The following is a 24,594-nucleotide window of genomic DNA, read 5'->3' as shown; positions in this document are numbered from 1 at the left end:
CAGGTTTCCTAATTGGTGCCTACTGGTCTCCTTGCTCAGACTCCTGACATAGTGCCTTTTCAGCAATGGAAATTTTGTCGTTCTAATGGAATAGAAGGAGCGACCATTATTACCTTTGATCTCATTCCCTGATCACCAGAAGATTCTTCATTTAGTTCCCTGAGTTCACATGAAAGTATGCATCATAAGGAAACCAATTTTACATCTCCTAATTTTTTAGGTGCTGGTAGTTGGCCATGAATTTTAGGAGTTATTGAACCAAGGCAGATGGATCAAAGTATAGTACAGATCAGCCACCACCGAAATGAATTTTGGTCAAATTTCTGGTGAATTGCATTTCTTGAGCAGACCTGAGGTGCTGCCTTTCAGATGAGACTTAAAACCAGAACCCATCCTCGGGTGCAAATGAAAGGTTCTGTCTATTCAATGGAGATCCATGAAGTTCTCCCAGTCTTCTCCTATCTAGTCATTTCTGCATTTCTCAATAAGCACCACTTAGACACATTGGGCAAGATCTCCTGAAGTGCCAGTCACTGGCTTTTCTGTGAGTACAGATGGCCTCATTGTGCCCCATCCCCTCAGTTTTCTTGTTCTTGCCAAGTTCCCAAGGGAGACCACATGACTGCTGAAAACATGTGACCGGCATTTGTGCACCAATGATTCCAATCTTGAAAACAATTTAAATCATTAACATGGACTAGGAATGTTCCTATAATTACAAGTTAGGTCAGTGCATGGTGACATACAGTGAAATTACAAAGATTTGAAAAACAAGATAACAATTGCATAATCATGAACCATGTACACAGTTAGCATGTTTATTTTTTAGTATATGCTGTGAAAAATGTTATTAATTTCTAACAGCTCAGTGATCTGAATTGATCTGCTAGTGACCTGGCAGTTTACAATTTGCCTCAGTTTTACTGAACTAAGAAGAGGATGATTCCTGCCCCTGACCGTTAACCTTTGGTTCATGCACTGGATAGCAGTCACAGCAAAGCAGCAGTATTAACAATATCTTTTACATCAGGAAGACTGCATTTAAGCAGACGTGACCTCCTTTCACCAAAAATAGGTGGTACTGTAAATACTGGCTGTTATAAAAAAATAACTACTGGTAAGGCACTGGGACAAACTACCCTATTTTTGGTCATTTGTTTCATTGCTGTTTGTGAGACTTTGCATGAATTGATTATCATTCACCCTGCATTGCCACAATAACTACATTTGAAAAGTAATTCATATTTATAAAATAATTTGTAAAATTATCAAGTGATAGAAGGTGCATGTAATTCTTTCAAGGCATTGGATATGGTGTCGGGGCAAGGGTGTCATTTTCTGGCCATCCCTAAGTGCCTTAAGAAGATGTTAGTGGGCTGCTTTTTGATAAGCAGTGCTCCTTTTGTGAAATATTCTTGCAATGCTATTAAGTAAAAGATTTCTTCAACTTTAAGCCAAAAGCTACAAAGGATCAGCGTTATATTTTCAAGTGAGCTGGTGTGTGTAACTTAGGGGAGTTTGCAAGTGTTGCATTCCCATGCATTTGCTTCCCTTATCATTCCACATATTAGAGTTTCTGAGGTTGAGAGATGATGTCAAAGAAGCCTTGGTTTACATCTGCAGGATGTTTATAAGTGGTACACATCATGAGGCTGCCATGGTGTACTGTTGGAGATTTGGTGATGCTAATGCACTGAATGTCTTAGAATGGTGCTTTGACTCTGTTATGTCAAAGACGGCCATTGTTTAACACTTGAGAGTGGCTCAGATGAACTTTCTCTATGTAATAGTCCACTGCTTTTGGCTCGATGCAGATGTCAGAATGCTTCATGACCAAGTGAGGTAGGGAATATTTTGTGGTGAATTAGATAAAGTACAAGAATTTATTTTCTATTAAAAATCCCATCAATTAAATGAAGTCAGTACTAAGAAATTATTTTGAAACACAAGTAAGGCCAATTCACTCATTGGGGGTGCAAACCTTTTCTAAATCATGAATTATTACTCAAGGCTTTCTTTGAATACAATATGAAAGTTAAATGAAGGAGTTCACTGATTCTGGGAGGAGACATGGTGGAAAAAATGCACTTAGGGTAACCAATATATAATTATGGCAAGTGACCTTTATTTGGAGCATGTGTTTCTTATGTAGTGTGTGTGTTCTGAGGTTTTTGCACAATCATTGTAGTGTATAACAGAAGTCAAGCTGTTGGCCAGATAATGTTGAGACATTTATATTAATAGGATGTTACTTAACAGCTGAAGATGCAGAAAAACGTTATACATTGCAACTATATTTGACAGTAGATGATTACTTTGCCAAGGCATGCATGGAGCTAATGACCTTAAAAACGAAGTTTAAAAAACATTTATAATGTAAGATTCTATTTTAGGAATAGACAGGCAAATCTGTACTACTGAAAAATTGTTCAACTTCAGGTTGTGTGCAGTTGCCATTTACTTGACTCAAGTAGAGAGTGAACCAGGAATTTGGTGGGTGCACGGAACTACCAGGTGATCAATGGGTTAATTTGCAACAGAGAGAGAGAGAACAGTGGTTTTCAAGTAGGGAAAAGTGCTATCATTGAATGAAAGGTAGTAACTGTGTGTTTTTCTTGTTCTCCAGGGAGATTAACAGAAGGTCCATCAAAATGGGTAATTTCGAAGCTGTACTGACCGTCCTCCTCTTCGCAATGAGTTTGCCCTCTACTAACTCTCAACAAACTGGTACCATGTTTTTATAACATTGAATCTATTTGGTTACATTGGCATGATTTTATTGCATTCAAATATTTTGAAGTAATAAATACAGGAGCCAGGTTTTTGGGTAACGTTTCAAGTTGTTATTGTTGTGTTTTAGTTTACAATTTACCAATTACAATATAAGTATTTACTATAAGTATATACCAGTACATCATTTTGTGCTCAGGATGCATTCCCAGGAACGAGAGCAAAAGGAATCATTATGTCATTATAGAGTGAGATACATGACTGTCTGTGCTGCTGTCCAGGGAACATGGTACAAAGCCCTGCCCTTCCCACTGCTTTATGTTGTCCTGCCAGGAAGCTGAGATGAACCCCAACCTGTTGCTGCTTTCCTCTGTGCAGGGAACCAGATGTGAAGCCTAGACCTCACCACTGCATGTTGCTGTGCCAGGGACCTGGATTCTGGAAACTGGGGTGAATTCAGCAATGAATCACCTGTGGTTTGGTGTGGAGAGGTGGCCTGTGAAGGCTGGTGTTGGGCAGGCTGGGAGGATGGTGCAGCCACTCAGTGTTGAGATGTGGGGCTAGGGGATGCCCCCTGACCATCTCTGTGGGCACAGGCCATTGCTGGAGACTGACAACACCTGCTTCATGTGTTGACAGTCTGTTGGATCATAGAATATAGAACAGTACAACACTGGACAGACCACTCAGCCCATGATGTTGTGACTATCTTCATGCCAACTTAGACTAAATGTCCTCGTCCTGTGTATCATCCATATCCCTCCATTCCCCTCATATTCATGTGTCAATCTAAAAGCCTCTTAAACTTCACCAAGCTGCCTGCTTCCACTACTTCCCAGTAACCCATTCCAGGCACCTACCACTCTCAGCGTAAAAAAAAACTTGCCCTTCACATCGCCTTTAAACACCCTCCACCTCCCCCCCCTCCCCCCCCCCAACCTTTAGTGCATGTCCTCTGACGTTTGGCATTTCTATGCTGGGGAAAAGATTCTGACTGTCTACCTATCAATGTCTCTCATAGAGCTCCCTTTAGGGCTCCCCTCAGCCTCTGATACTCTAGGGAGAACAACCCAAGTTTGTCCAACCTTTCCTTATAGCTCATACCCTCTAATCCAGGCAGCATCCTGGTAAACCTCTTCTGCATCCTTTCCGCAGTCTCCGTATCCTTCCTATAATGGGGCGAACAGAACTGCACACAATACTCACAAGTGCGGTCTGACTGAAGTTTTATATAGCTGCATCGTGACTTCCTTACTCTTATACTCCACACCCCTACCAATGAAGGTGAGCATTCCATATGCCTTCTTTACTACCTTATCCACTTGCATAGCCACTTTCAGTGAACTATGGAATTGGAACCCAAGATCCCTCTGTATTTCAATGCTATTAAGCGGCCTACTATTATCTGTATACTTTCTCCTTTCATTTGACCTCTCAAAGTGCAACACCTCACACTTGCCCGGAATAAACTCCATCTGCCACTTCTCTGCCCACATCTGTAACTGATCTATATCCCGCTGTATTCTTTGATGGTCCTTTACACTGTCCACAACGCTACAAATCTTGGTGTCATCAGCAAACTTGCCAATACACCCATCTACATTTTCACCCAAGTTATTGATATATATCACAAACACAGAGGTCCCAACACTGACCCTTGCGGAACACCACTGGTCACAGACCTCCAGCCAGAATAACATCCTTCCGCCCCTGCTCTCTGTCTTCTATGGTGCCTCTCATCATCTCCTGTTGGATGTGATAGAAATTGCTCTTTCTTCCTCTTTTTGTTTTGCTGCACTGCTTTCCCCAACCCAGAAACATCTCAATGGTAACATGCTTGTTACCATAGGGTAAACTCTAGGCTGGGGAGAGCTGTGTTGGAAATCAACGACAGGGAGACAGCAACTTTCATTACATTCATCAGGAGGTGATGAGCGAGACATTAGGATCCAGATGGTCTGTCAACAATGACCCGCATTCACTGTGCTGGCCAGGGTGCTGCCTGAGCCCCAAATCTCAGTGACCCACCCAATAACATGCCTCACAGGCAGCCTCTCCACATTGTGCCGTGGGGAGATTCATTGCTGCAAGAGCATCAGTGGGAGACAGGAGTTTACAGGACTCAGGTTCCCAACACCGCTGTGTGCAACAGCAGGCAGAATAGGTGTTCACATCAGGCTCCCAGCATAGCAGTGCACAGCCTCAATGGGTGTCTTTATTAAAGTACGAGAGGCTATATATCTGTTAGTTGGATTGGACAAGGAAAATTTCTGTAATGAATCAGTGCTCTATGGGCAGCACACAGCACTGTGCCATTGTATAGCCAACATAAAACTGCTATCAGCAGAATGAAATGCTCATCTTCTGTAGAATTTAAGTTTGCTGGGGTATTGGAGGATGTTCTTTATTCACAATATTCCAACAATTAGAGCTCATCTTCACTTGGAATATCCTCGCAGGTAGTCGTGCCATAACTTTGCTCTGTCTTCATTGCAATTCTGAGAAAGTTAAGATGTTAGAACAGGAGCATGAGTGGCAGATAATCCTTTAGAAGCTGTCTTAAGGAAATGCTGGTACATAACCAGATTTGTAGTATACTTTGTTCCAGAAATGGATGGGTGTCAGAATCAGAGTCAGATTTATTATCACTGAATTAGATAATGAGAGATTTGTTTTGCAGCAGCAATACAGTGCAAAGACATAAAATTACCATAAATTACAGAATTAAATAAATAGTGCAAAGAAAAGGAACAATGAGGTAGTGTTCATGGACCATTCAGAAATATGATGGCAGAGGGGAAGAAGCTGTTTCTGAATAGCTGAGTGTGGGTCTTCAGGCTCTTTTACCTGATGGTAGTAATGAGAAGAGGGCATATCATGGATGGTGAGGGTCCTTAGTGATGGATGCCATCTTCTTGAGGTACCACATCTTGAAGATGTCCTTGATGGTGGGGAGGGTTGTGCCTGTGATGGAGCTGGCTGAGTCTACAACCATCTGCAGCTTCTTGTGATCCTGCACATTGAAGCCTCCATACCAGGCAGTGATGCAACCAGTCAGGATGCTCTCCACCGACATCTGAAGAAATTTGTAAGAGCCTTTGGTGACATACTCCTAATGAAGTAGAGCCACTCGTGTGCCTTCTTTGTGATTGCATCAATGTGTTGTGCCCAAGATAGATCTTCAAGATGTTGGCACCCAGGAACTTAAAGCTGCTCACCCTTTCCACCGCTGACCCCTCAATGAAGATTGGTGTGTGTTCTCCTGACTTCCTCTTCCTGAAGTCTACAATTTAATTCCTTGGTCTTTCTGACGTTGAGTGCGAGCTTGTTGTTGCAACACTCAACCAGCTGATCTGTCCCACTCCTATACATCTCCTCGCCGCCATCTGAGATCCTACCAACAACAGTGGTGACATTAGTGAATTTATAGAGGCCATTTGAGCTGTGCTTAGCCACACAGTCATAAGTGTAGAGACAGCAGAGCAGTGGGCTAAGCACGCATCCTTGAGGTGTGCCTGTGTTGATTGTCAGTGAGGAGAAGATGTTATTACTGATCCACACTGACTGTGGTCTCCTGATTAGGAAGTCAAGGATCCAGTTGCAGAGAGAGGTACAGAGGCCCAGATTTTTAAGCTTAGTGATTTGTTTTGAGGGAATAATGGTGTTGAATGCCAAGCTGTAATTCTAACCATAACCAACCTCTCAAAGCACTTCATTACAGTAGATGTGAGTGCTATCGAGCTCACCCTGCTCTAATATTTAGATGTTTAGAGATTTAGATATTTATTTATTAGTCACATGTACATTGAAACACACAGTGAAATGCGTCTTTTTGCATTACTGAGAATGTTCTGCGGGTAGCCCGCAAGTGTCGCCAGTCTACCGGCGCCAACATAGCATGCCCACAGCTCCTAACCCGTACGTCTTTGGAACATGGGAGGAAACCAGAGCACCCGGAGGAAACCCACGCAGACACGGGGAGAACGTACAAACTCCTTACAGAAGGCGGCGGGAATTGAACCGGGGTCACTGGCGCCCCGATAGCGTTACGCCAACCGCTACACTACTGTGTATAATTACTGCCCTTTTGAAGCAGGTGGGAACCTCAGACCGCAGCAGTGAAAGGTTGAAGATCGATGAATTTGGCAAAGATTAATCTGAGTTGATTATCACATTAACTTCTGTTTTTTTTCTGTTTTAATAGCTTGCACAACGTCCTCCATTGCAGATATTGTTTTCCTAGTTGATGGATCCTGGAGTCTAGGAACGCAAAACTTTGAAAAGGTTCAAGAGTTTCTCTATACGTTGGTGAATGAATTTGATGTTGGAGAGGACAAAGTCCGGATAGGCCTCGTTCAGTTCAGCGAAAGTCCACGTACAGAGTTTTTCTTGAATTCTTTTCATGATAAGAGCGAAATCCTACAGAAGATACAGCGGCTGTCATTTAAGGGAGGAGGCACAAGAACTGGGCTGGGCCTTAGGTTCATGCTTAACAGGCATTTTGTGGAGTCGGCAGGAAGCAGGGCGTCGATGGATGTGCCGCAGGTGGCCATCGTTATCACCGACGGGATTTCTGAAGATAACATTGCTCTGCCTGCAAAGGCACTGAGGGATCAGGGCATCATTGTGTACACCATTGGTATTCAGGATGCTGATGAGAGGGAGCTGGAGGAAATTGCCAGCAAGCCAGCTGCAAACTATGTGTTCAATGTGGCTGACTTTGATGCTCTGAACGATATTTCAAATGGCATCATCCGAGTTGTATGTACAAGGGTTGAAGAGGTGTCCCGTGAAATATCTAAGGTCTCACTGGCATCCATAGGTATAGTATCAAGGAAGCCATGAAAGTTGGAAATCCAAGATTGTAAGCTTTTATCAGTTTGGATTTTTGACTTTTCTCTTATATATTTCCTTCCTTTATTTTGCTGCTGGCACTGCTACTACACTGCCATCGCTCCTGTTCAGCCGACATCCACATCCAAGCACTGATGGGTGCATGGTCTGCTCGTAGCATCTCTTAAATGTGGTTGCATCACAAGTGATGCTGGTAAAAGGTTGTTTAATTTTCCTGCCTTCCATCCTGGTGCAAAGAGCATAGGAACAAAAGAAGGACATTTAGCCTCTCAAACCATTTGTGACTTTTGATTAGGCTATGGCTGAACAGTATCTTAGTGCCATTTAACCATTTTGATTCTTTAAGCATTAAGACAAGAAAACTTTATACTGATATCTTTGACATTTCCTGTTCCACTAAGTTGAATGGTTTATTTTGGGAGAGAGCTCCAAATTTCCACTGCCCTTGTATAAAAGCCATGGCTTTGCTGAAATTTTAAGTTTATGCTCCTTGTTGCACAACTGGAAATAATTTCTCTCTACCCGCTTAATTAAATCTTTTAATCATCCAAATATCGCAAGTACATTGCTCCTTTATTTCCAGTACTCAGGAGAACAAGAGCTAAGTTTATTCATCCTGTACTAATAATAGCATAGTGGTTAAGTTATCAAATCAAGCATTCTGGAGCATTAATCAAAAGATATGAATCTAAATCTCATCATACTAGCTGGAAAGCTTAAATTCAAGGGATTAAGTAAACATGGATGTTGTTATTAAAAAAATACTATAGATACTTGGTGAAATGACAAAATTATTGTAAAAACCCATCTGATTCACTGATATCCTCTAGGGAAGGAAATCTACCGTTCTTACCTGGTTTGGCCCGAATGTGACTGGGGACCAATGTGATTGACTTGTAGCTATCTCCCCAGTTCAAGGGCAATAACGGATGGACAGTAAATATTGTCATGACCAGTGATTTCCCCATTCTGTGACCACATAAATAAAGAAGTAATTTTACATTTTCAGAACTTTTATTATTCAGGTAAATCTGCACAGGACATTCTGCAAGACCAATAGCCCACAGGTGAAGGCTGGTGTCTAGACATCAGCAATAGTGCAACTCAGCATGTGGCCCCTTTCTGTTTAATGGCTATTGGAGTCAAGCCAGAAGATGTAAATGAGGAGGGATTTCCATTGTGCTGTTCTATAATAACTTCCTCTGGCATCAGCCCTGTAGCATACCTGTAGGAAGGTGCAGGTCACACCTGAGCATTAATCATCCTGTATGCAGAAACTTTGGCAGCCATAGTTCCTGTGGGAGTACTTAAAGTAGCTGCCACAGGGCTGCATCTTCCACTCTACTGTCACAGATCTCAGGAATATTGTTCATAGTGGTCATTCCAAGGAAGGTGGAGCAGGGCCCACAGCAATGGTCGGTGACTTCTTGTAACCTTAGCAAATCCACTCTCAAAAATGTTGTTTAAAGCATGATATGATGTGAGCCTTTATGAAGATCTTTCCATCTGAATAGATGGTCTGAATAGATATCATAGATGGGAATCTAGGTCAGCATGGACCAGTTTCTGTGCTGTATGACTCTATGGTCGGGCATTTAATAACTTCAATAACAGGGCACAACAGGGATTCAACCCCAAAGCCAGAAACCCAGAAATTGGCTCTTAGTAATAATATTAATTGAAATAGCTGTCAGCAAATTTTTCCTTGGTGTTCTATCCATTTGAAGAAATCCTGAGGGGGACAGGGTGGGTTATTATGTATGATGGAGCCTAGGGAGCATTCCTGAATCTCCTGTTCCACAATGATTACTTAAAATTCCCGAGTCAAGCAGGATAAGCTGCTTTGATATTGAATATCAGCAAGAAGATCTAAGATAGGTATAAGGCTGCTCACTTACACATTAGGAGCACCACACAATATATATTGGATGCGTCAGAAATTGTCTTTTCCAATATTAGATTTGATACCTTTCAGAGCCCTTTGGGTGCAGGGCAACAGGTCACAGACTTGGACCAATTTTGTGCCCTTAATGTGGGATTAACAAAGTCCAGTCTCTACCATAACATAATTACAACTAGTTATAGAGAGCAGTTATGTGCTTATGCCTTTTGATTTTAGGTGCAGTGCTCAACAAAACTAAAAACTGAATGTAACCAGTATCGTTAAAATAAATTGAAAATCAAAAGAAAACTGCAGTTTATGGACATATGATATAAAAACATTAACAGATGGAAACACTTAGCAAGTCAGGTAGCACCCGCGGGGGGTGGAGAGAGAGAGCTAATGATGCTTTATCAGAACTGAAGAAGTGAGAGAACATTATGGTTTCAGATGTAGAGAGGAAGAGGGGGTGGAGGGAACAAAGTGTATGTCTGTAATGGGTAGAGATTGAAGTTGTCCAGATGTCATAGTGTTTACAGAGCCGTCTATTTAATAGATGAATGAGGGATGTTAGACAATAGAAAACAGAATAAGCTGTTGTAACTGTGAGAGATAAAATGCTGCAGTTACTGGAAATCTGAAGCAAAAGAGAAGGCTAGAAGCACCTGACAGATCAGGCAGCAACTGTGGAGAGAGAAAAACTGATCTAATGTTACATATTTAATCAGAATTAGCCAGTTTTGACACAAAAATCAAATTGAAAGTCAAGTTTATTGTCATATGCACAAGTACATGTATGCATAGGTTCAATGTAAAATTTACTTGCATCAGCATCACTGGCACATAGCATCATATAAGCAGCAGTCACAAGAAAAACATAAATTATACACAGTTTTTACAAGAAAGAACAAAATTAGAACAAAAAAAAACAAAGTCCATTTTAGTGCAAAGTGGTCATAGTGTTGCTAAACTGTAGTGATATGGTTGTTTCGGATGGTTCAAGAACTTAATGGTTGAAGGGAAGTAGCTGTTCTTGAACGTGGTGGTGTGGGACTTCAGGCTTCTGTACCTCCTGTATAATGGTAGCTGTGAGAAGATGGCATGGCCTGGATGGTGGAGATCTTTGATGATCAAACAGGAAAGGCTGGCTATCTGAAATTGCTGAATTCAGTATTGAGTCCCAAGGGCTGCCTAGGTGGAAGATGAGGTGATATTCCTTGAGTTTACACTGTGCTTTGTTGAAATAGTATAAGAGACTAAAGGCAGAGAGGTCAGAGTGGGAGTGGATGGAGAAAGGCAATTGAAAACTCAGGGCCACCTTTGCAGGCTGATTGGAAATGTTCTGAAAAGCAGTTAAAAGAAAAATGGGCTTGATGCAACTTACCTGAGGTGTGCACTAACCAGTTCCTTCGGCACTTCTTATATTTAGCCAGTGTTAGGATAGGTCAAGAATTCTCACCATCTTCTAAAGGAATGATGGGAAGCCATTACACACATCAGAAGGTTACAGAATAAAAATGGAACATTCTGGAAATACTCAGCATCCATGGACAGAGAAATAGAATTTATATTTCAGGTTCACAGATATTTCATCAGTTCTGATGAAAGTCATTGAGCTGAAATATTATCTTTGTTTCTCTCTCCACAGATGATACCTGACCTGCTAAGTATTTCAGCATTTTTAATTTTTTTCAGATATCCAGCACCTGTAGTTTCTTTTTTGCTTTTCACAAGGGTATTTAAAGGGCTGAAGCTATTTGAAAGACTGAAGTCAATGGGCCTTTAATAAGTAAAGGATAAATAATCATTGAATAGCCTGAAAGTGTCACCGTGCTGAAAATGTTATAAGTGCTAGCTTGGTAACTGATTATAGCAAATAGAAACTGACTAATTCGGGGATGTGAGTTTGACATGATGAAAAGGGTTCACTTATGCTGTTATAAATGCAAAGGACTATATATTTAAATGACACAAATATTAACCATTTATTCTAAGGCCTTTAGAGTCATATGGGAAGGGCTAGGCATAAAGGGATATTTGTAGCTCTGTTGTCCACTTGCATTTTGCAAAAGCTATTTTAACAGAAAATGTTATTCTCATGTGTTCAGCTTGCAGGAATGCCACAGTTGCTGATATCGTCCTTGTGATAGATGGTTCATCAAGTATAAGTGACGAGGACTTTAGAAACATTAAGAAATTTCTGTACGCATTTGTTAATGGACTGGATATTGCAAGGAACAAAGTGAAGATTGGGCTGGTTCAGTACAGCTATGATTCAAAGACTGAGTTTCTTCTCAATGAGTATTTGTCAAAGAAGAGCATATTGGACAAAATACAGAACGTGTCACAGATGATGGGTGGGACAAATATGACGAAGGCTCTGGAGCTCCTGCAGAAGGAACATTTTGTTCCGTCAGCAGGGAGTAGAGCAGCAGAAGGCGTGAAACAAATTGCCATTCTGATCACCGATGGAGGATCAATTACCATGGCAGCCAAGGAAGCTACTAAGCTGAGAAACAGCAATGTCACAATTTATGTCATTGGAGTTAATGTCGCATCAGAAAAGGAACTTCAACTTATATCCAGTAGACCACCTCAGAAATATGTCTACAATATTGCAAATTTTAACAAGCTATTAGAAATTTCAAGCAAAGTTTTGGAATCGGTGTGCACGGCAGTTGTAGATCATATCCAAGGTTGGTTCAACTGAAGTGTAGTTATGGAGTTATACAGAACAGAAACCAGGCCCTTTGTCTCAGCATGGCTGTGCTGGCTATCAAGGACTTAACTATATAATCCCATTTCCTAGCAGTCCTTGTGTAGCCTTTGCTTTCCTCTTCTCATCTGTGGCCATTGTTGTGTTTTTCCAGGCTGACAACACTGAGCCCAACTTCATCCACCCTCATCATTCCCAGTTTATTTTGTGCCTTCACATCTTTAACATTGATAGTTTGACCTGTACTATTTGATACTTCTTTTCTTCTATATCCCCAAGGCTCATCTCCTTTATTAGACTCACCTATCACGCCCTTGGCTCCATCTCAATCTATTTTCTAGTGATAGAATTGTCTTTCTTTGGTTGGGTGCTCAATGATGCTTTTCTCATGGTTCCCTCTCTATCAAAGCTACTGTCATGTAATTCAAGAGGCCCACCCTAAAGTCCTCAAATCTCTCTAATTTCAGTGCATTGTTTGCAGTCCTTTTTCTTTCTCTCTAACATTGATGAACATCTCAGAATTCTGCTCATGTAATGCAACAGTCCCCAGATGAACACTTTCACGTTTATCCATAACACTGAAACCCCCCTCAATGAAATATGCAAATACATTCTTTGGGATTCCAGAATGCTGTCTTCCTTGTAGCTATTCACTTTCACCTTCCCATCACCTCCACCGTTCCACCATCCAGTCTCCTTCAGCAGACAAATACCCCCACTATCCAATTTCTTCTGTTTTCCCTGCATACCTTCACTTCCACCATTCAATCACTTCTACTATCCCTCCATTCAAACACTTCCACCATGTCGCTTTCTCTTCTGCTATTCACTCATCTTTACTTTCTCTGGCCTTTCTTTACTCTGGTCCTACCTATGACAATGAAGCTAGCAATTTTACCACGATGCATTGCCTTTACCAGAGGAACAATTGTGAGGGTTAGGGTTTCAGAGCTCCCTAGATTTGATCCTTGAACTAATCCATCATTTTATTTCCTTTACAGCCTTTGCTATGCGTTATGCTGATGTCGTTTTTCTAGTTGATAGTTCTCAGAATGTGGGGCCCACAGGATTCCAGCAGATCCGAAACTTCATCTTCAGGGCTGTTTCTCAATATGAGATCGGGGCAGACAAGTTCCAAGTTGGTCTTGCCCAGTACAGTATTAATGTCAAAACAGAATTCTTACTGAATGCCTACCAAACAAACGCTCAAGTGGCAAATTACATAAGGAGTCCTCGCAAGTTTGCATTTCAGGGAGGACGTGGCCTAAGAACAGGAAATGCTATTAACAACCTGGGTGAGATCTTCTTTAGAGAGTCCGCTGGATGTCGACAGGCTCAAGGAGTTCCTCAGATTGCTGTAATACTTGCTTCAGAACCTTCACTGGATGATGTCACCCTGGCTGCCAGGGTGATAAAAAGCAAAGGTGTGAAGATTATCTCCATTGGTGTGAAGAATGCTAACCAGAGTGAGCTGAAGGAGATAGCCTCTGATTACGGTGCTGCTTTACTGATCAGTGATTTTAGAAGACTTCCTGAGGTTTGGGACCAAATAGACAAAGTAATCACCCAGATGATTCAAAATGAATTTCTTGCCAGACAGCTCGAAAGACCAGAAGGTATTGTTTGTTTCTTCTGGCTTTTGTCTAGTGTAATATTATAGCCTCATCATGTGTGTTTATCCAGTCCTGGCATGAATATCTTTCGATATCATTCTGACTATCAGCAGCTGAATATAAGTGCTTATTCACTCTAGCTGCCTGGTATTAATGGGAAATGAAAATGATGCTCTGTTACTTACCACCCACTCCCCACATCTCATATAAGATAAGAAAAGATATTTATTTATTTATCAGTCACATGTACATCGAAACACAGTGAAATGCATCATTTTGCATTGCTGAGAATTTGCAGGGGGCAGCCTGCAAGTGTTGCCACTCTTCCGGCGCCAACTTAACATGCCCACAGCTCCTAACCCATACTTCTTTGGAATGTGGGAGGAAACCGGAGCACCCAGAGCAAACCCATGCAGACACGGGGTGAACATACAAAAGCCTTACAGACAGCGGTGGGAATTGAACCCGGGTCGCTGGCGCTGTAATAGCGTTACGCTAACTGCTATGCTACTGTGCCGCTATCACCTTCCCTATGGAAAAGACAATAAGATGGCTTCTGCTTACTCACCTTTAAAATTTACCCCAATGTTTTGTCCCTTGCTGAAATTTACTTCTTCCTGGGGCTTAGACCTTCTTTCCTTCTTCCTTTCTCTACAGTTATAGATTTAGAAAACTAATGATTGCCATCTCTGGACTGCTCCTTAAAGGCTTCCAAAAAGCTCAATTTAAGATGTAGAGGCTGAGCTTCTGATAGGTTGACGAAGAACACCAGTGCACCTCTGTGAGTTGCGACAACCTCTTCCACATTGGGTGGGTTCCAAGAGGCATGGTCGGAACTCCTGGCTCATTTGGGTGGCATGTTCAGATCAGAGTCCTATTACATTGACTGAATACACAGCTGACTGCCTGTTTAGTGCCTCAGATAATTTTTTTTGGCCCCACTTTGTCTACCCTGCTTGCATTATTCTATAACATCAGGTGTTTAATTGAAAAGAAGAAGAATGATATATCAGCATTTCTTGTTTTAGTATCTTCTCCCTCCCTATTGAGTTCTCCAAATCAAAATACCTCTTTGGGGATGGTGGTGGTATAGGATAATTCATAGATTGCATTGTACTGCTTATCAACTTGTTAGGATCCCGGCTTCTGCACTTTTTAAATTGAGGTCACTGTCAAAGCCTTTAGGCTGTAGGATCGTAAAAGAGGCTTGTGGAAAGCACAAGCCAATTTGCTCATAGCAAATTTCTCACAAAAAGATATGAGATAATAGACAGATAATCTGTAATAGTAATTTTGCTTGAGAGATAAATATTGACCAGGATGCCAGAAAGAAGTCCTCCGTTCTTCCTCTAATGTTACTAATGAGTCACCACTGAAAGCATTGCCAGTTACTAACTGCTGTTAATTTGCTTCGGCACTCAGTTAATCAGTCTTGACCTGAACAATGTTTTGTTTCCTCACAGCATGCAAGACTGCTTCAGTCGCTGATGTTGTTTTCTTGGTAGACGCATCTGATGACATTGGGGCAGTCAACTTTCAATTACTCCGTGCTTTCCTCCAAGACATAATCTATACAATGGACATAGAAACTGAAAAGGTCCGCATTGGTTTGGCTCAGTACAGTACTGGACCAACAGAAGAATTTAATCTAAAAAGCTATCGCCACAAGAGTGACATCCTGGACCATATCAGATTAATACCCTACAAAGGAGGAGGCAGAATGACAGGCACTGCCATTAAGTTTGTACAGAAAAACTATTTTACAGAACAGGCTGGCAGTCGCGCCAAGAAAGGGATCCCCCAAGCTTTGGTTTTGATCACTAGTGGTGAATCCCAGGATAAAGTGGACAGTGCAGACGCATTGCGTCGTAAGGGTGTTACGATTTATGCCTTGGGCATCGGAAATGCCACCATAAGAGAGCTGGAGAAAATTGCTTCATATCCTCCAAAGCGATATGTTTCCAGAGTGGAGGACTTCACTCTGCTTTCACTTACAGTGGATACCTTCCTGAAAAGGATTTGCAATAATATCATCACTCAAGTCTCAGTGACAAGTGTCCTGGATGACAACCTTGTACAAGGTTTGAAGAAGATGTTGTAAATTTTCTTTGAATTTTCTCCCATAACCTGTCTGATTATTATTGTTATTGATATACGGCAAGATGATTGTGCATCTTATTTAACATAAACATTATTTGAGGATGGTGTTGAGTCTTTAGTCATTCAATATATCATATTATCCCTTCTGTCCAGTTATTATTGCTTGATATTAACAAAACATTTAAATGTTTTAAATTCTCTAGCTTGCAATGGTCCCAATTATTGGAGTTTGATTTTAACCCTTTATGCCTTAGTTAAAATAGTGTATGTCCTACATAAATTTAATATTAAGCCCTCCACATATAGAAAGACACATTCTTATAGTGCCTTACAGAATTTTTAGATATCCTTAAGTGTTTTATAGCAAATGAAGCATGTTGGAAGTGTTTCAGGGCAGTAAATGCACCAGCCAAGCTATGCCAAGAAAGCTCCTACAAGCAGCAATGTGATAATGTCTAGGTAAGCTATATTTTTAAGATGATGTTGATCAGGACACTAGCAAAATTTGCCCGATTATTCTTTGAAATAGTACCATGAGACATCATAATCCATCTAAAAGAGGTGAAGGATTATCACGTAATATCTCATCAGAAAGACAACACCACAAGCAGTGGAATGCTCCCTGAGTATTGCATATTGTCAGCTTAGATTTGTATGGTTAAGATTCTGCATCAAGCCTTAAATCTTGGAGATTTCTACTTCTTTACAATGGCTGACACATCACCTGGTGGTGATTGTAAGTAGCTGTCAATCCAACTAATGTCCTGTATATAGAAACAGTGATAGCATACAGGCAGTCCACAGGTTAATTTTACAGACATTTGTAAGTTGATTTTGTCCATAAGTCAGAAAATATACAAAATCACATGATATGGCAAGCATACCCCAATAGTATCATAATAACTGGCATCAAAAGCACGTAAGACCGAGAAGAAAGAACAATTATTAAAAGTGGAGAGAGAGAGGAAATTAGTTTTGCTGTTCATGGGAATGAATGCATAAACTTGCATTGGACTTTTAATAATATTATGGGAGCTCGTTTGCAAGTACAGTGTGTCCATAAGTTGTTTGTAACCCAGAGACGGCTGGTAGATAAATATTCCAATAAATCCAAGATTGTGGCACAGTTTCTTGGAATGCAGCTTCCATGAAAGCAAATCTATAATCAGATGAGTTCACTGTTTTCTAAAGCCATTCATTTTTCCATTTTATTAAGGATAAGGTAACAGTTAATTTCTGGGCTAGTATCTTGGCTTGGACTATTGCTCCAGAGGCATGAGTTCAAATCCCACCATGGAGAACTTAAATTCAATTAAATAAATGTGTCCCTCATTATCCTTCAGTATCTAAAGCAATTCTTCTTTTTCAGGCTGTGCTGAAACTGAACAAGCTGATATTTACTTTCTCATCGATGGGTCATCCAGCATATCACGTGTGGACTTCAAGGACATGCAAAAATTCCTGATCGGGGTTGTTAATGTACTTAGTATTGGTGCAGATCAGGTTCGCGTTGGGGTTGTCCAGTACTCAACAGACACAAAAATTGAATTTGAAGTCACTCAACATATAAATAAAACTAGTTTGGAGAAAGCAATTAGAGGAATTTCTCAACTTATGGGAAAAACTGGGACAGGCCGTGCATTGAGCCGCATGAAAAATCTCTTCAGCGAAGCAGCGAAAAGCCGTGGAAATACAGTGCAACGTTTCCTGATCACCATCACTGATGGAAAGTCAGATGATGATGTAGAAATTCCTGCAAATTATTTGATTCAGCAGGGAATAACCAGTTATGCAATAGGAGTAGGGGAGGCAGATGAAACTGAACTTCAACGGATTGGAGGAGGAGCCAAAGAAAGAGTTTACTTTGTCACTAACTTTGATGCGTTGAAAGATATCAAGAATAGCATTGTGCAGAGAATCTGTTCAGAGGAAGGTGAGTACTGGATTTCAAAAAAGTACTGAAAATTCCTCAATCTGCTTCATTATTCCCTGGTGTCTCCATTATGCTTACTGTGAGAAATAGAGTAATTTATGGCTGTTAAATTGCATAAGAGGGCACAATGAAGAATGGGATGTGTAAAGAATGAGGAGATTTACAATTGACTACTGGTCTTTGCAAAGGATAAAACCGAGTACTGAGCACTGGCCTTGACACACCTCATTCTGCATAGATCCAGATTACTAATTTCACTAAATAGTTGATAATCTCATGCTATTTTCCCATTTATGCTTTAGTAAAGGACAAGAAAGTCAGAATAAAAATGAAAAATGTTGGGACCCTGGGAAACTTTTGACTTTAAGCAATTGTATTAAGTGGGCGGATAGAGCAAAATATGCCAAACCATCCGCACATGTGCCCAGTCAAGCACAATTTGTCTGCAATTCACATGCTGACCTCGTCAGCCAGCTCCAAACCCACAAAACAAGAGTGGAAACAAGTCATTCCTGGCACCAAATGATTGCATAAGGAAATGAATACGTCGGCAGCAACTTTACAACTCTCCTGGTTTTTATTTCCATTGAGATCAATGGAAGAAGAGTTTTAACTTAGCATCTTTTATAGAATGGTTATATTTTGCTGAGAGCTGGTGGGATGTGGAGTGGCACATTGATGGATTCAGGCTGGAGGCCCCTAACCTTCTGCAGTATTGAAATCCCACCCACATCCCCCCACCCTCCCCCACCAACCTCTACCCAGCTCGTGAGAGACTGCTGATGCACTCAGGATTACACATCGCATAAACACCCCACTTCAAGCTCATGTATTGCAGACTGTTAGTAGAAGGAAAATCATAAGCTAGGATCCTGCTACATTTGGACCAACCCACCTTGAACTAAGAGTATTTCAGTAGAGATTTTTCTCAAATGTTTATCGAATTTAGATAGACATTTTCCATAACACAACTCTAATCTGATTTATGACATGCATGAATTGTGAAAAGTAACATGAAAAACCTATAATTCTCAAGTTCTGTTCCAGTGGAAGTTTCCTCATCTTGTGAAACAAAGGACTGCAGATGCTGGAATCTAGATAAAAAACACGATGATGCTGGAGGAACTCAGCAGGCCAGGCAGCATCTGTGGAGAAAAGCAGGCAGTCAATGTTTCGGGTCAGGACTCTTCTTCAGGACTGAAGATAGGAAAAGGGGAAGCCCTATATAGGAGGGAAAAGCAGAGCAGTGGTAGGTGGACAAAAGAGGGGAGGTGGGGTGGGCACAGGGTGTTGATAGGTAGATGCAGGCAAGAGATAGTGATAGGCAGGTGCAGGGGAGGAGGGAAGAGCAGATCCACCAGGGGATAGGTCAAAGGTAAGAAGAGAGAGGAAAAAGAAAAAGTAAAAAAAAAGGCTAGGAAAGGGAAGAAGCACTGTGGGGGAGTGGGGGGTTTGTGGGGAAGGGGGGTGGGGATTACCTAATGTGGGAGAATTCAATATTCATGCTGTTAGGCTGCAAGGTTCTAAGACGGAAAATGAGGTGCTGTTCCTCCAGTTTGCACTTGGAGTTCTGGCAGTGGAGGAGGCCGAGGACTGTCCCAGTGGAGGAGGCCCCATTCCTCAACTCTTTCTCCACTATATTGATGACTGCATTGGTGCCACCTCTTGTACTCGTGTGGAACTCGATAGTTTCATAAATTTCACCACTAATTTTCACCCAGCTCTCCAATTCACTCGGACTATCTCTGACACCTCTCTCCTTCCTCGATCCTTCTGTCTCTATCTCAGGAGATTCCTTATCCACTGACATCTTCTACAAACCCACTGATGCCCACAGCTACCTCAATTACCGCTTCTCCCACTCTGTCTCTTGCAAGGATGCTATCCCTTTCTCTCAATTTCTCTACCTCCACTGCATCTGCTCCCATGATGAGCCTTTCCACTCCAGGACATCCAAGATGTCCAACTTCTTTTCTAACTGGGGCTTTTCCCCCGACTGTGGTCGAAAGAGCTTGCACCTGTATCTTTTCCATTTCCTGCACCTCCGCTCTCACCCCTGTCCCTCTCAGACCCAGCAGGGATAGGGTCCCCCTTATCCTCGCATTTCATCCCACCAACCTGCATATTCAACACATCATTCTCTGCCACTTCCGCCATCTCCAACGGGACTCCACCATCAAGCATATCTTCCCCTCCCCACCCCTTTCTGCCTTTTGCAGGGACTGCTCTCTCTGTGAATCCCTTGTTCACTCCTCCCCCACCCCTCCCCACCCATCCCGCTCCCACCCTGGGAACTTTCCACTGCCCCCACCATAGGTGCAACACCTGCCCCTACACCACCTCCATCACCTCCATCTAGGACCCAAACAGTCCTTTCAGGTGAGACAGAGATTCACCTGCACCTTCCTTAATATTATCTGCTGCATTCGGTGCTCCAAGTGTGGCCTCCTCTACATTGGTGAGACCAAACGCACACTAGGTGACCATTTTGCAGAACACCTGCACTCTGTCCATAACCACAATCTGCATCTCCCCGTTGCCAGTCACCAGCTGCCCCTCCCACACGATCACTGATATGTCAGTCCTCGGCCTCCTCCACTGTCAGGAGAATTCCAAGTGCAAACTGGAGGAACAGCACCTCATTTTCCATCTTGGAAGCTTGCAGCCTAATGGCATGAATATTGAATTCTCCCATTTCAGGTAATCTCCACCCCCCTTCCCCACAAGTTCCCCTCTACCTCCACCCCCACCATGCTTCTTCGCTTCTTCCCTTTCCTACCTTATTTTTACTTTTTTTTTCCTCATCTTGTGTCTGGATCTGGTCTAGACATATAGGTAGAGATGTTTGATGTGATTCATAACAATTTCATTATTGTTGTACCATGCATTTGCTAGGATGGTAGAATGTGAATGAAAACAGGATTCACAGAATTTCAATTGTTTCTCTCTCCCAGCCTGCAGAAGAATGGACCAGAGTGACATCATTTTCCTAATCGATGGATCAGGAAGCATATACCCCAATGACTTTATGAAAATGAAAGAGTTTATGCACAGCATTGTGAACAAGACCACGATTGGACCAGAGCATGTGCGCATAGGTCTAATACAGTTTGGCTCAACTCCCAATCCAGAATTTCAGCTTGATGGATATTCATCAAAAGTTGATTTATACAATGCAATTAATAATATGCAGCAACTGGGAGGAGGCACTTTGACGGGCCAAGCCCTGAATTTTGCAGAAGACTACTTTGCCGTATCTAAAGGGGGTCGGGCTGGAATCCCACAGTATCTCATAGTGATCACTGATGGAGAGGCACAGGATGAGGTCCTGAGCCCAGCAACAGCAATCAGGGATAAAGGAGTCATAGTGTTTGCCGTGGGTGTTTTCAATGCCAACAGAAGTCAGCTTCAGGAAATTGGAGGAGCTCAGGATAAAGTTTACTTTGTTGAAAACTTCAAGCTGCTGGAAGATCTTGACCAACAAATATTCTGGGAGATTTGCAGCCATCCTGAGAGTAAGATCACTGAGATTATTCTTATAGATTGGCAAACGAACGTTAACTTTAAGATAATCCTTCCTTAATTAGAAGAAGACCAACAAGCTCATTAGTTTGTGGTCAAAACTCAACCCTTTTGGCATGTTTTGACTATAGAATGGATGGAAAGGAATGGGTAATTAGCAGGGACTTCAATCCACACTGTTGTTGGAAATTTGTTTGGAGAAATTTTATAATGGATGATTCTGGGAGTAGGGGCAGATCTCCTGCACTTGGATTTCCATCATCCTCAGCTGTCAGAGCCTGTAGAAGGGGGAGTGTTTCTAACATCGCCCATGGTGCCAACTAAGTGGTTCAAACCAAAGGACACCTTTTTTGTACAATCCCTTTCTCAAGCAATCTGGCACTAAACTTCTATCGCAAGGTGTCTAGCATCTTTTCAGTTTCAGAATACAGGTATTCTATATTATGTAAAGATGGAACAATTATTCTATTACTGTTTTTTTTTGTCTCCTGCAGCCTGTCTGAAAACAGATGGAGCAGATATTGTTTTTATGATCAATGGATCAAGCAACACAGAGCCAGATGAATTTGAGCGTATGAAAAGTTTCATGACAGCAATGGTGAACAGTTCAATTATCTCCTCCAGCAATGTGCAGTTTGGTGCCATACTGTACAGTGATTCACCTGATGTCCAATTCCAGCTGAATCAATTCAGGAGCAAAAGAGACATCCTCAAAGCCATAAACCAAATGCAGTTAGGAGAAGAAGCTGCCTACATTACATTTGATCTTAAGCAGGCAAGACAGCTTTTAGAAAGTGGAGGTCGAAGGTCAAAAAGTATCTCACAGTTCATCATAGTGATGGCTAATACAGAAGCCACAAATTCATTGAAAGAATCTTTGCTGGCTGACACTGGAGAGAGCGAAGTGACTGTCTTCACCATGAGTCCATCTAGAAACAGTGAAGAAGCACTCCTGGGAATACGAGACACCGATAAAAAACAATTCATTTTTCAGAGTTTTGGCACCATGGGTGATCTAATTACAAAAATATCACAGTTGATTTGTGACAAAACAAATCCAGGTAAAAGAATATCTGTACCTTTGAGCTGAACTAAAGCAAATAGTATGAGTCTAATTATAATGTTGTTCCTAACCTGAGAGAGCTTTCCATTTAATATTGAGTTTACTGATGGAGGATGGGAGGTGAGGGATGGAGGTGGGGTGGTGATGTTAGCCTAACACCATCTTGGTTATCATTTTGGCTACCACTGAGTCAGAAATGAAGTTTAAAAATTTACCTCATGTGAACAGATCGTTTTACTTAAAATGGAGTTGTCCATTCATAGTCATAGTCCTCATAATGAATAGGCATGTTAATTAGGAAGATACGTAAAACAAAAGTCTTGATTCATAGGGTCCAGGAGGCCTTGAAGCTTGCAGATGTAGGACATAAAGGAATGTGGTTTGATAAGATGACTTTGTTTTTTGGAGATGAGTGAGATCATTTAGTTGATGATGTAAAGACTTGCCTATGCATCTATCATTAAGGAAAATAATCAGTTTTAGAATTATAGCTGACTGCTATGTGTAGATTAGGAAAGAAGCATGGACTCATTGCAAATAGTGAGCAAGCTCATTGGACCTCTCATCAGGCAGGAATCGCGATTAGTGCCAGGGACCTCTGAGATTCTCCAGGCTAGCCGTCGTGAAGCTGGAGTCCCTGACGAGTAGAAGGGCATGAGACTTGTTGTTTTATCAACTTTTATACTGTATTTTAGACTTATTGTTTTGCTAGTCTTTCATATCACTTAGAATACTTTAACAAAATACCCTGTGGCAACATTGAAGTGTTCTTTCTCCCTCATTGATCTGAATCCTCAAAAATGCGTATTTTCCGTTACACCTCATCCTTTCTCATTAGCAAGGGATCCAAACAATCCTATCAAGCAAAGCAATCCGGTGTATAGTATTTGTTACTCACAGATGTGGTTCCTTCTATATTGGAAGAATCAAATGCAAATTGGGTGACTACTTTGCTGAACCCTTCATTTAGTCCACAAGAATATCCCTGAGCTTTCAGTTTCAAATCACTTTAATTCTCCAACCTCCTATCAATCTGACCTTTCTGTCCTTGGCTTCCTGTGCTGTTCCAATGAACCTGAATGTAAGCATAATGTACAGAACCTCCTCTTCTGCTTTGGCACTTTGCAGTTTCTGGACTCCACACTAAACTCAACAATGTCAGATAATTAGCCTTCCAGCCTTTTATCTCATATTTCCAGAATCCTGTTTGTGTTCCTTTCTCTGTTTCTTCTTCTGGTACTTAAGATTTCATTGGTCTTCTTCTGTTTATATTTCTGCCAGACAAACCTTTACCACCTTCTCTCAGCCAGCACCACCCCAACCTGTATCTTTCAATGTCTCCAGCTCTCCAGCCTTTCATAAACATTCCCTTTTTCTTTTCTCCACCCCTCTCCTCTTTCTCTACAACCTAAAATTGGTTTCACTTCTGCTGTAACCCAATTCTGATGTGATGCCATTGACCTGAACCTATATTTCTATTTCTGCCTCCATAAATGTTACCTGGCCTACTGATTATTTCCAGCATTTTTTGTTTTCGATCAAGTTGACCAGCATCCTCCCTCACATTTTGTATTAGGATTGTTTATTTGCTCTGAATCATACTCCCCATCGCCATCGTCCAATCAAAGTGAGTGTTCTGCATTGGAGTGACCTTCTGATCGCAAGGAGGGTTGCTGGGATTGATGTGGAGAGTGGGGGAAAGAAAGGGAATTTAATGGTCTATATCTTTCTGCCCCTCGGCATTTATATTCCCAATTGTGTCTGAAGTACCCAGCAAGCCTCAGTGTAGAGGTTAGGGTTCTGTGGCTGGTAACAAAGAGCATGGGTCATGTATACTTTATTGTCTCAAATACCACTGATGCCAGTGTGAAAAAACTGTTATCACTGCCTTATCATATTGACATGAGCTCTGGGATACAAATTCCAGCATAAAAATATTTATTTATGATATCTTTCAATTTACATGCAAGTTCCTATCCTGGTGATTAAATGTTCTTCCCACGATGATGCTAGTAAGTTGTTGAGTTCAACCCTGAGTCTCTTCTCAGTGACCTGAAATCAGATGAACTATCATATGTGAAATAATGCACCAATGGTTGAGATCAGTGCTGGCACCCTATCCTTCTCTACAACAAAGTCTTCAGAAATGCTGCATACTGCTCCGGAAAATGTACTTGCTGT

General features: G+C 41.5%; 1 protein-coding gene across 2 annotated transcripts in view; it reads left to right on the top strand.

Annotated features, from left to right (window-relative positions):
* LOC127570919 (collagen alpha-6(VI) chain-like) overlaps positions 1-24,594 on the top strand; it is a 111,627-nt gene that overhangs the window by 22,303 nt on the left and 64,730 nt on the right. Inside the window, exons 2-9 of one of the 2 annotated variants that reach the window (XM_052016863.1) lie at positions 2,627-2,727; positions 6,935-7,552; positions 11,575-12,162; positions 13,184-13,798; positions 15,259-15,876; positions 17,265-17,828; positions 20,783-21,343; positions 21,845-22,411. In XM_052016863.1, coding sequence (XP_051872823.1) covers positions 2,652-2,727; positions 6,935-7,552; positions 11,575-12,162; positions 13,184-13,798; positions 15,259-15,876; positions 17,265-17,828; positions 20,783-21,343; positions 21,845-22,411 — 4,207 coding nt within the window. In that variant the 5' untranslated portion in view covers positions 2,627-2,651. The remainder of the gene's footprint in view (positions 1-2,626; positions 2,728-6,934; positions 7,553-11,574; positions 12,163-13,183; positions 13,799-15,258; positions 15,877-17,264; positions 17,829-20,782; positions 21,344-21,844; positions 22,412-24,594) is intronic. The other variant, XM_052016865.1, reaches the window with a different exon arrangement.

Source organism: Pristis pectinata, chromosome 5 (genome assembly GCF_009764475.1).
Source record: "Pristis pectinata isolate sPriPec2 chromosome 5, sPriPec2.1.pri, whole genome shotgun sequence".
NCBI lineage: Eukaryota > Metazoa > Chordata > Chondrichthyes > Rhinopristiformes > Pristidae > Pristis > Pristis pectinata.
Note: the sequence above shows the minus strand (reverse complement) of the source record. Positions and strands in the feature narration are given on the sequence as shown.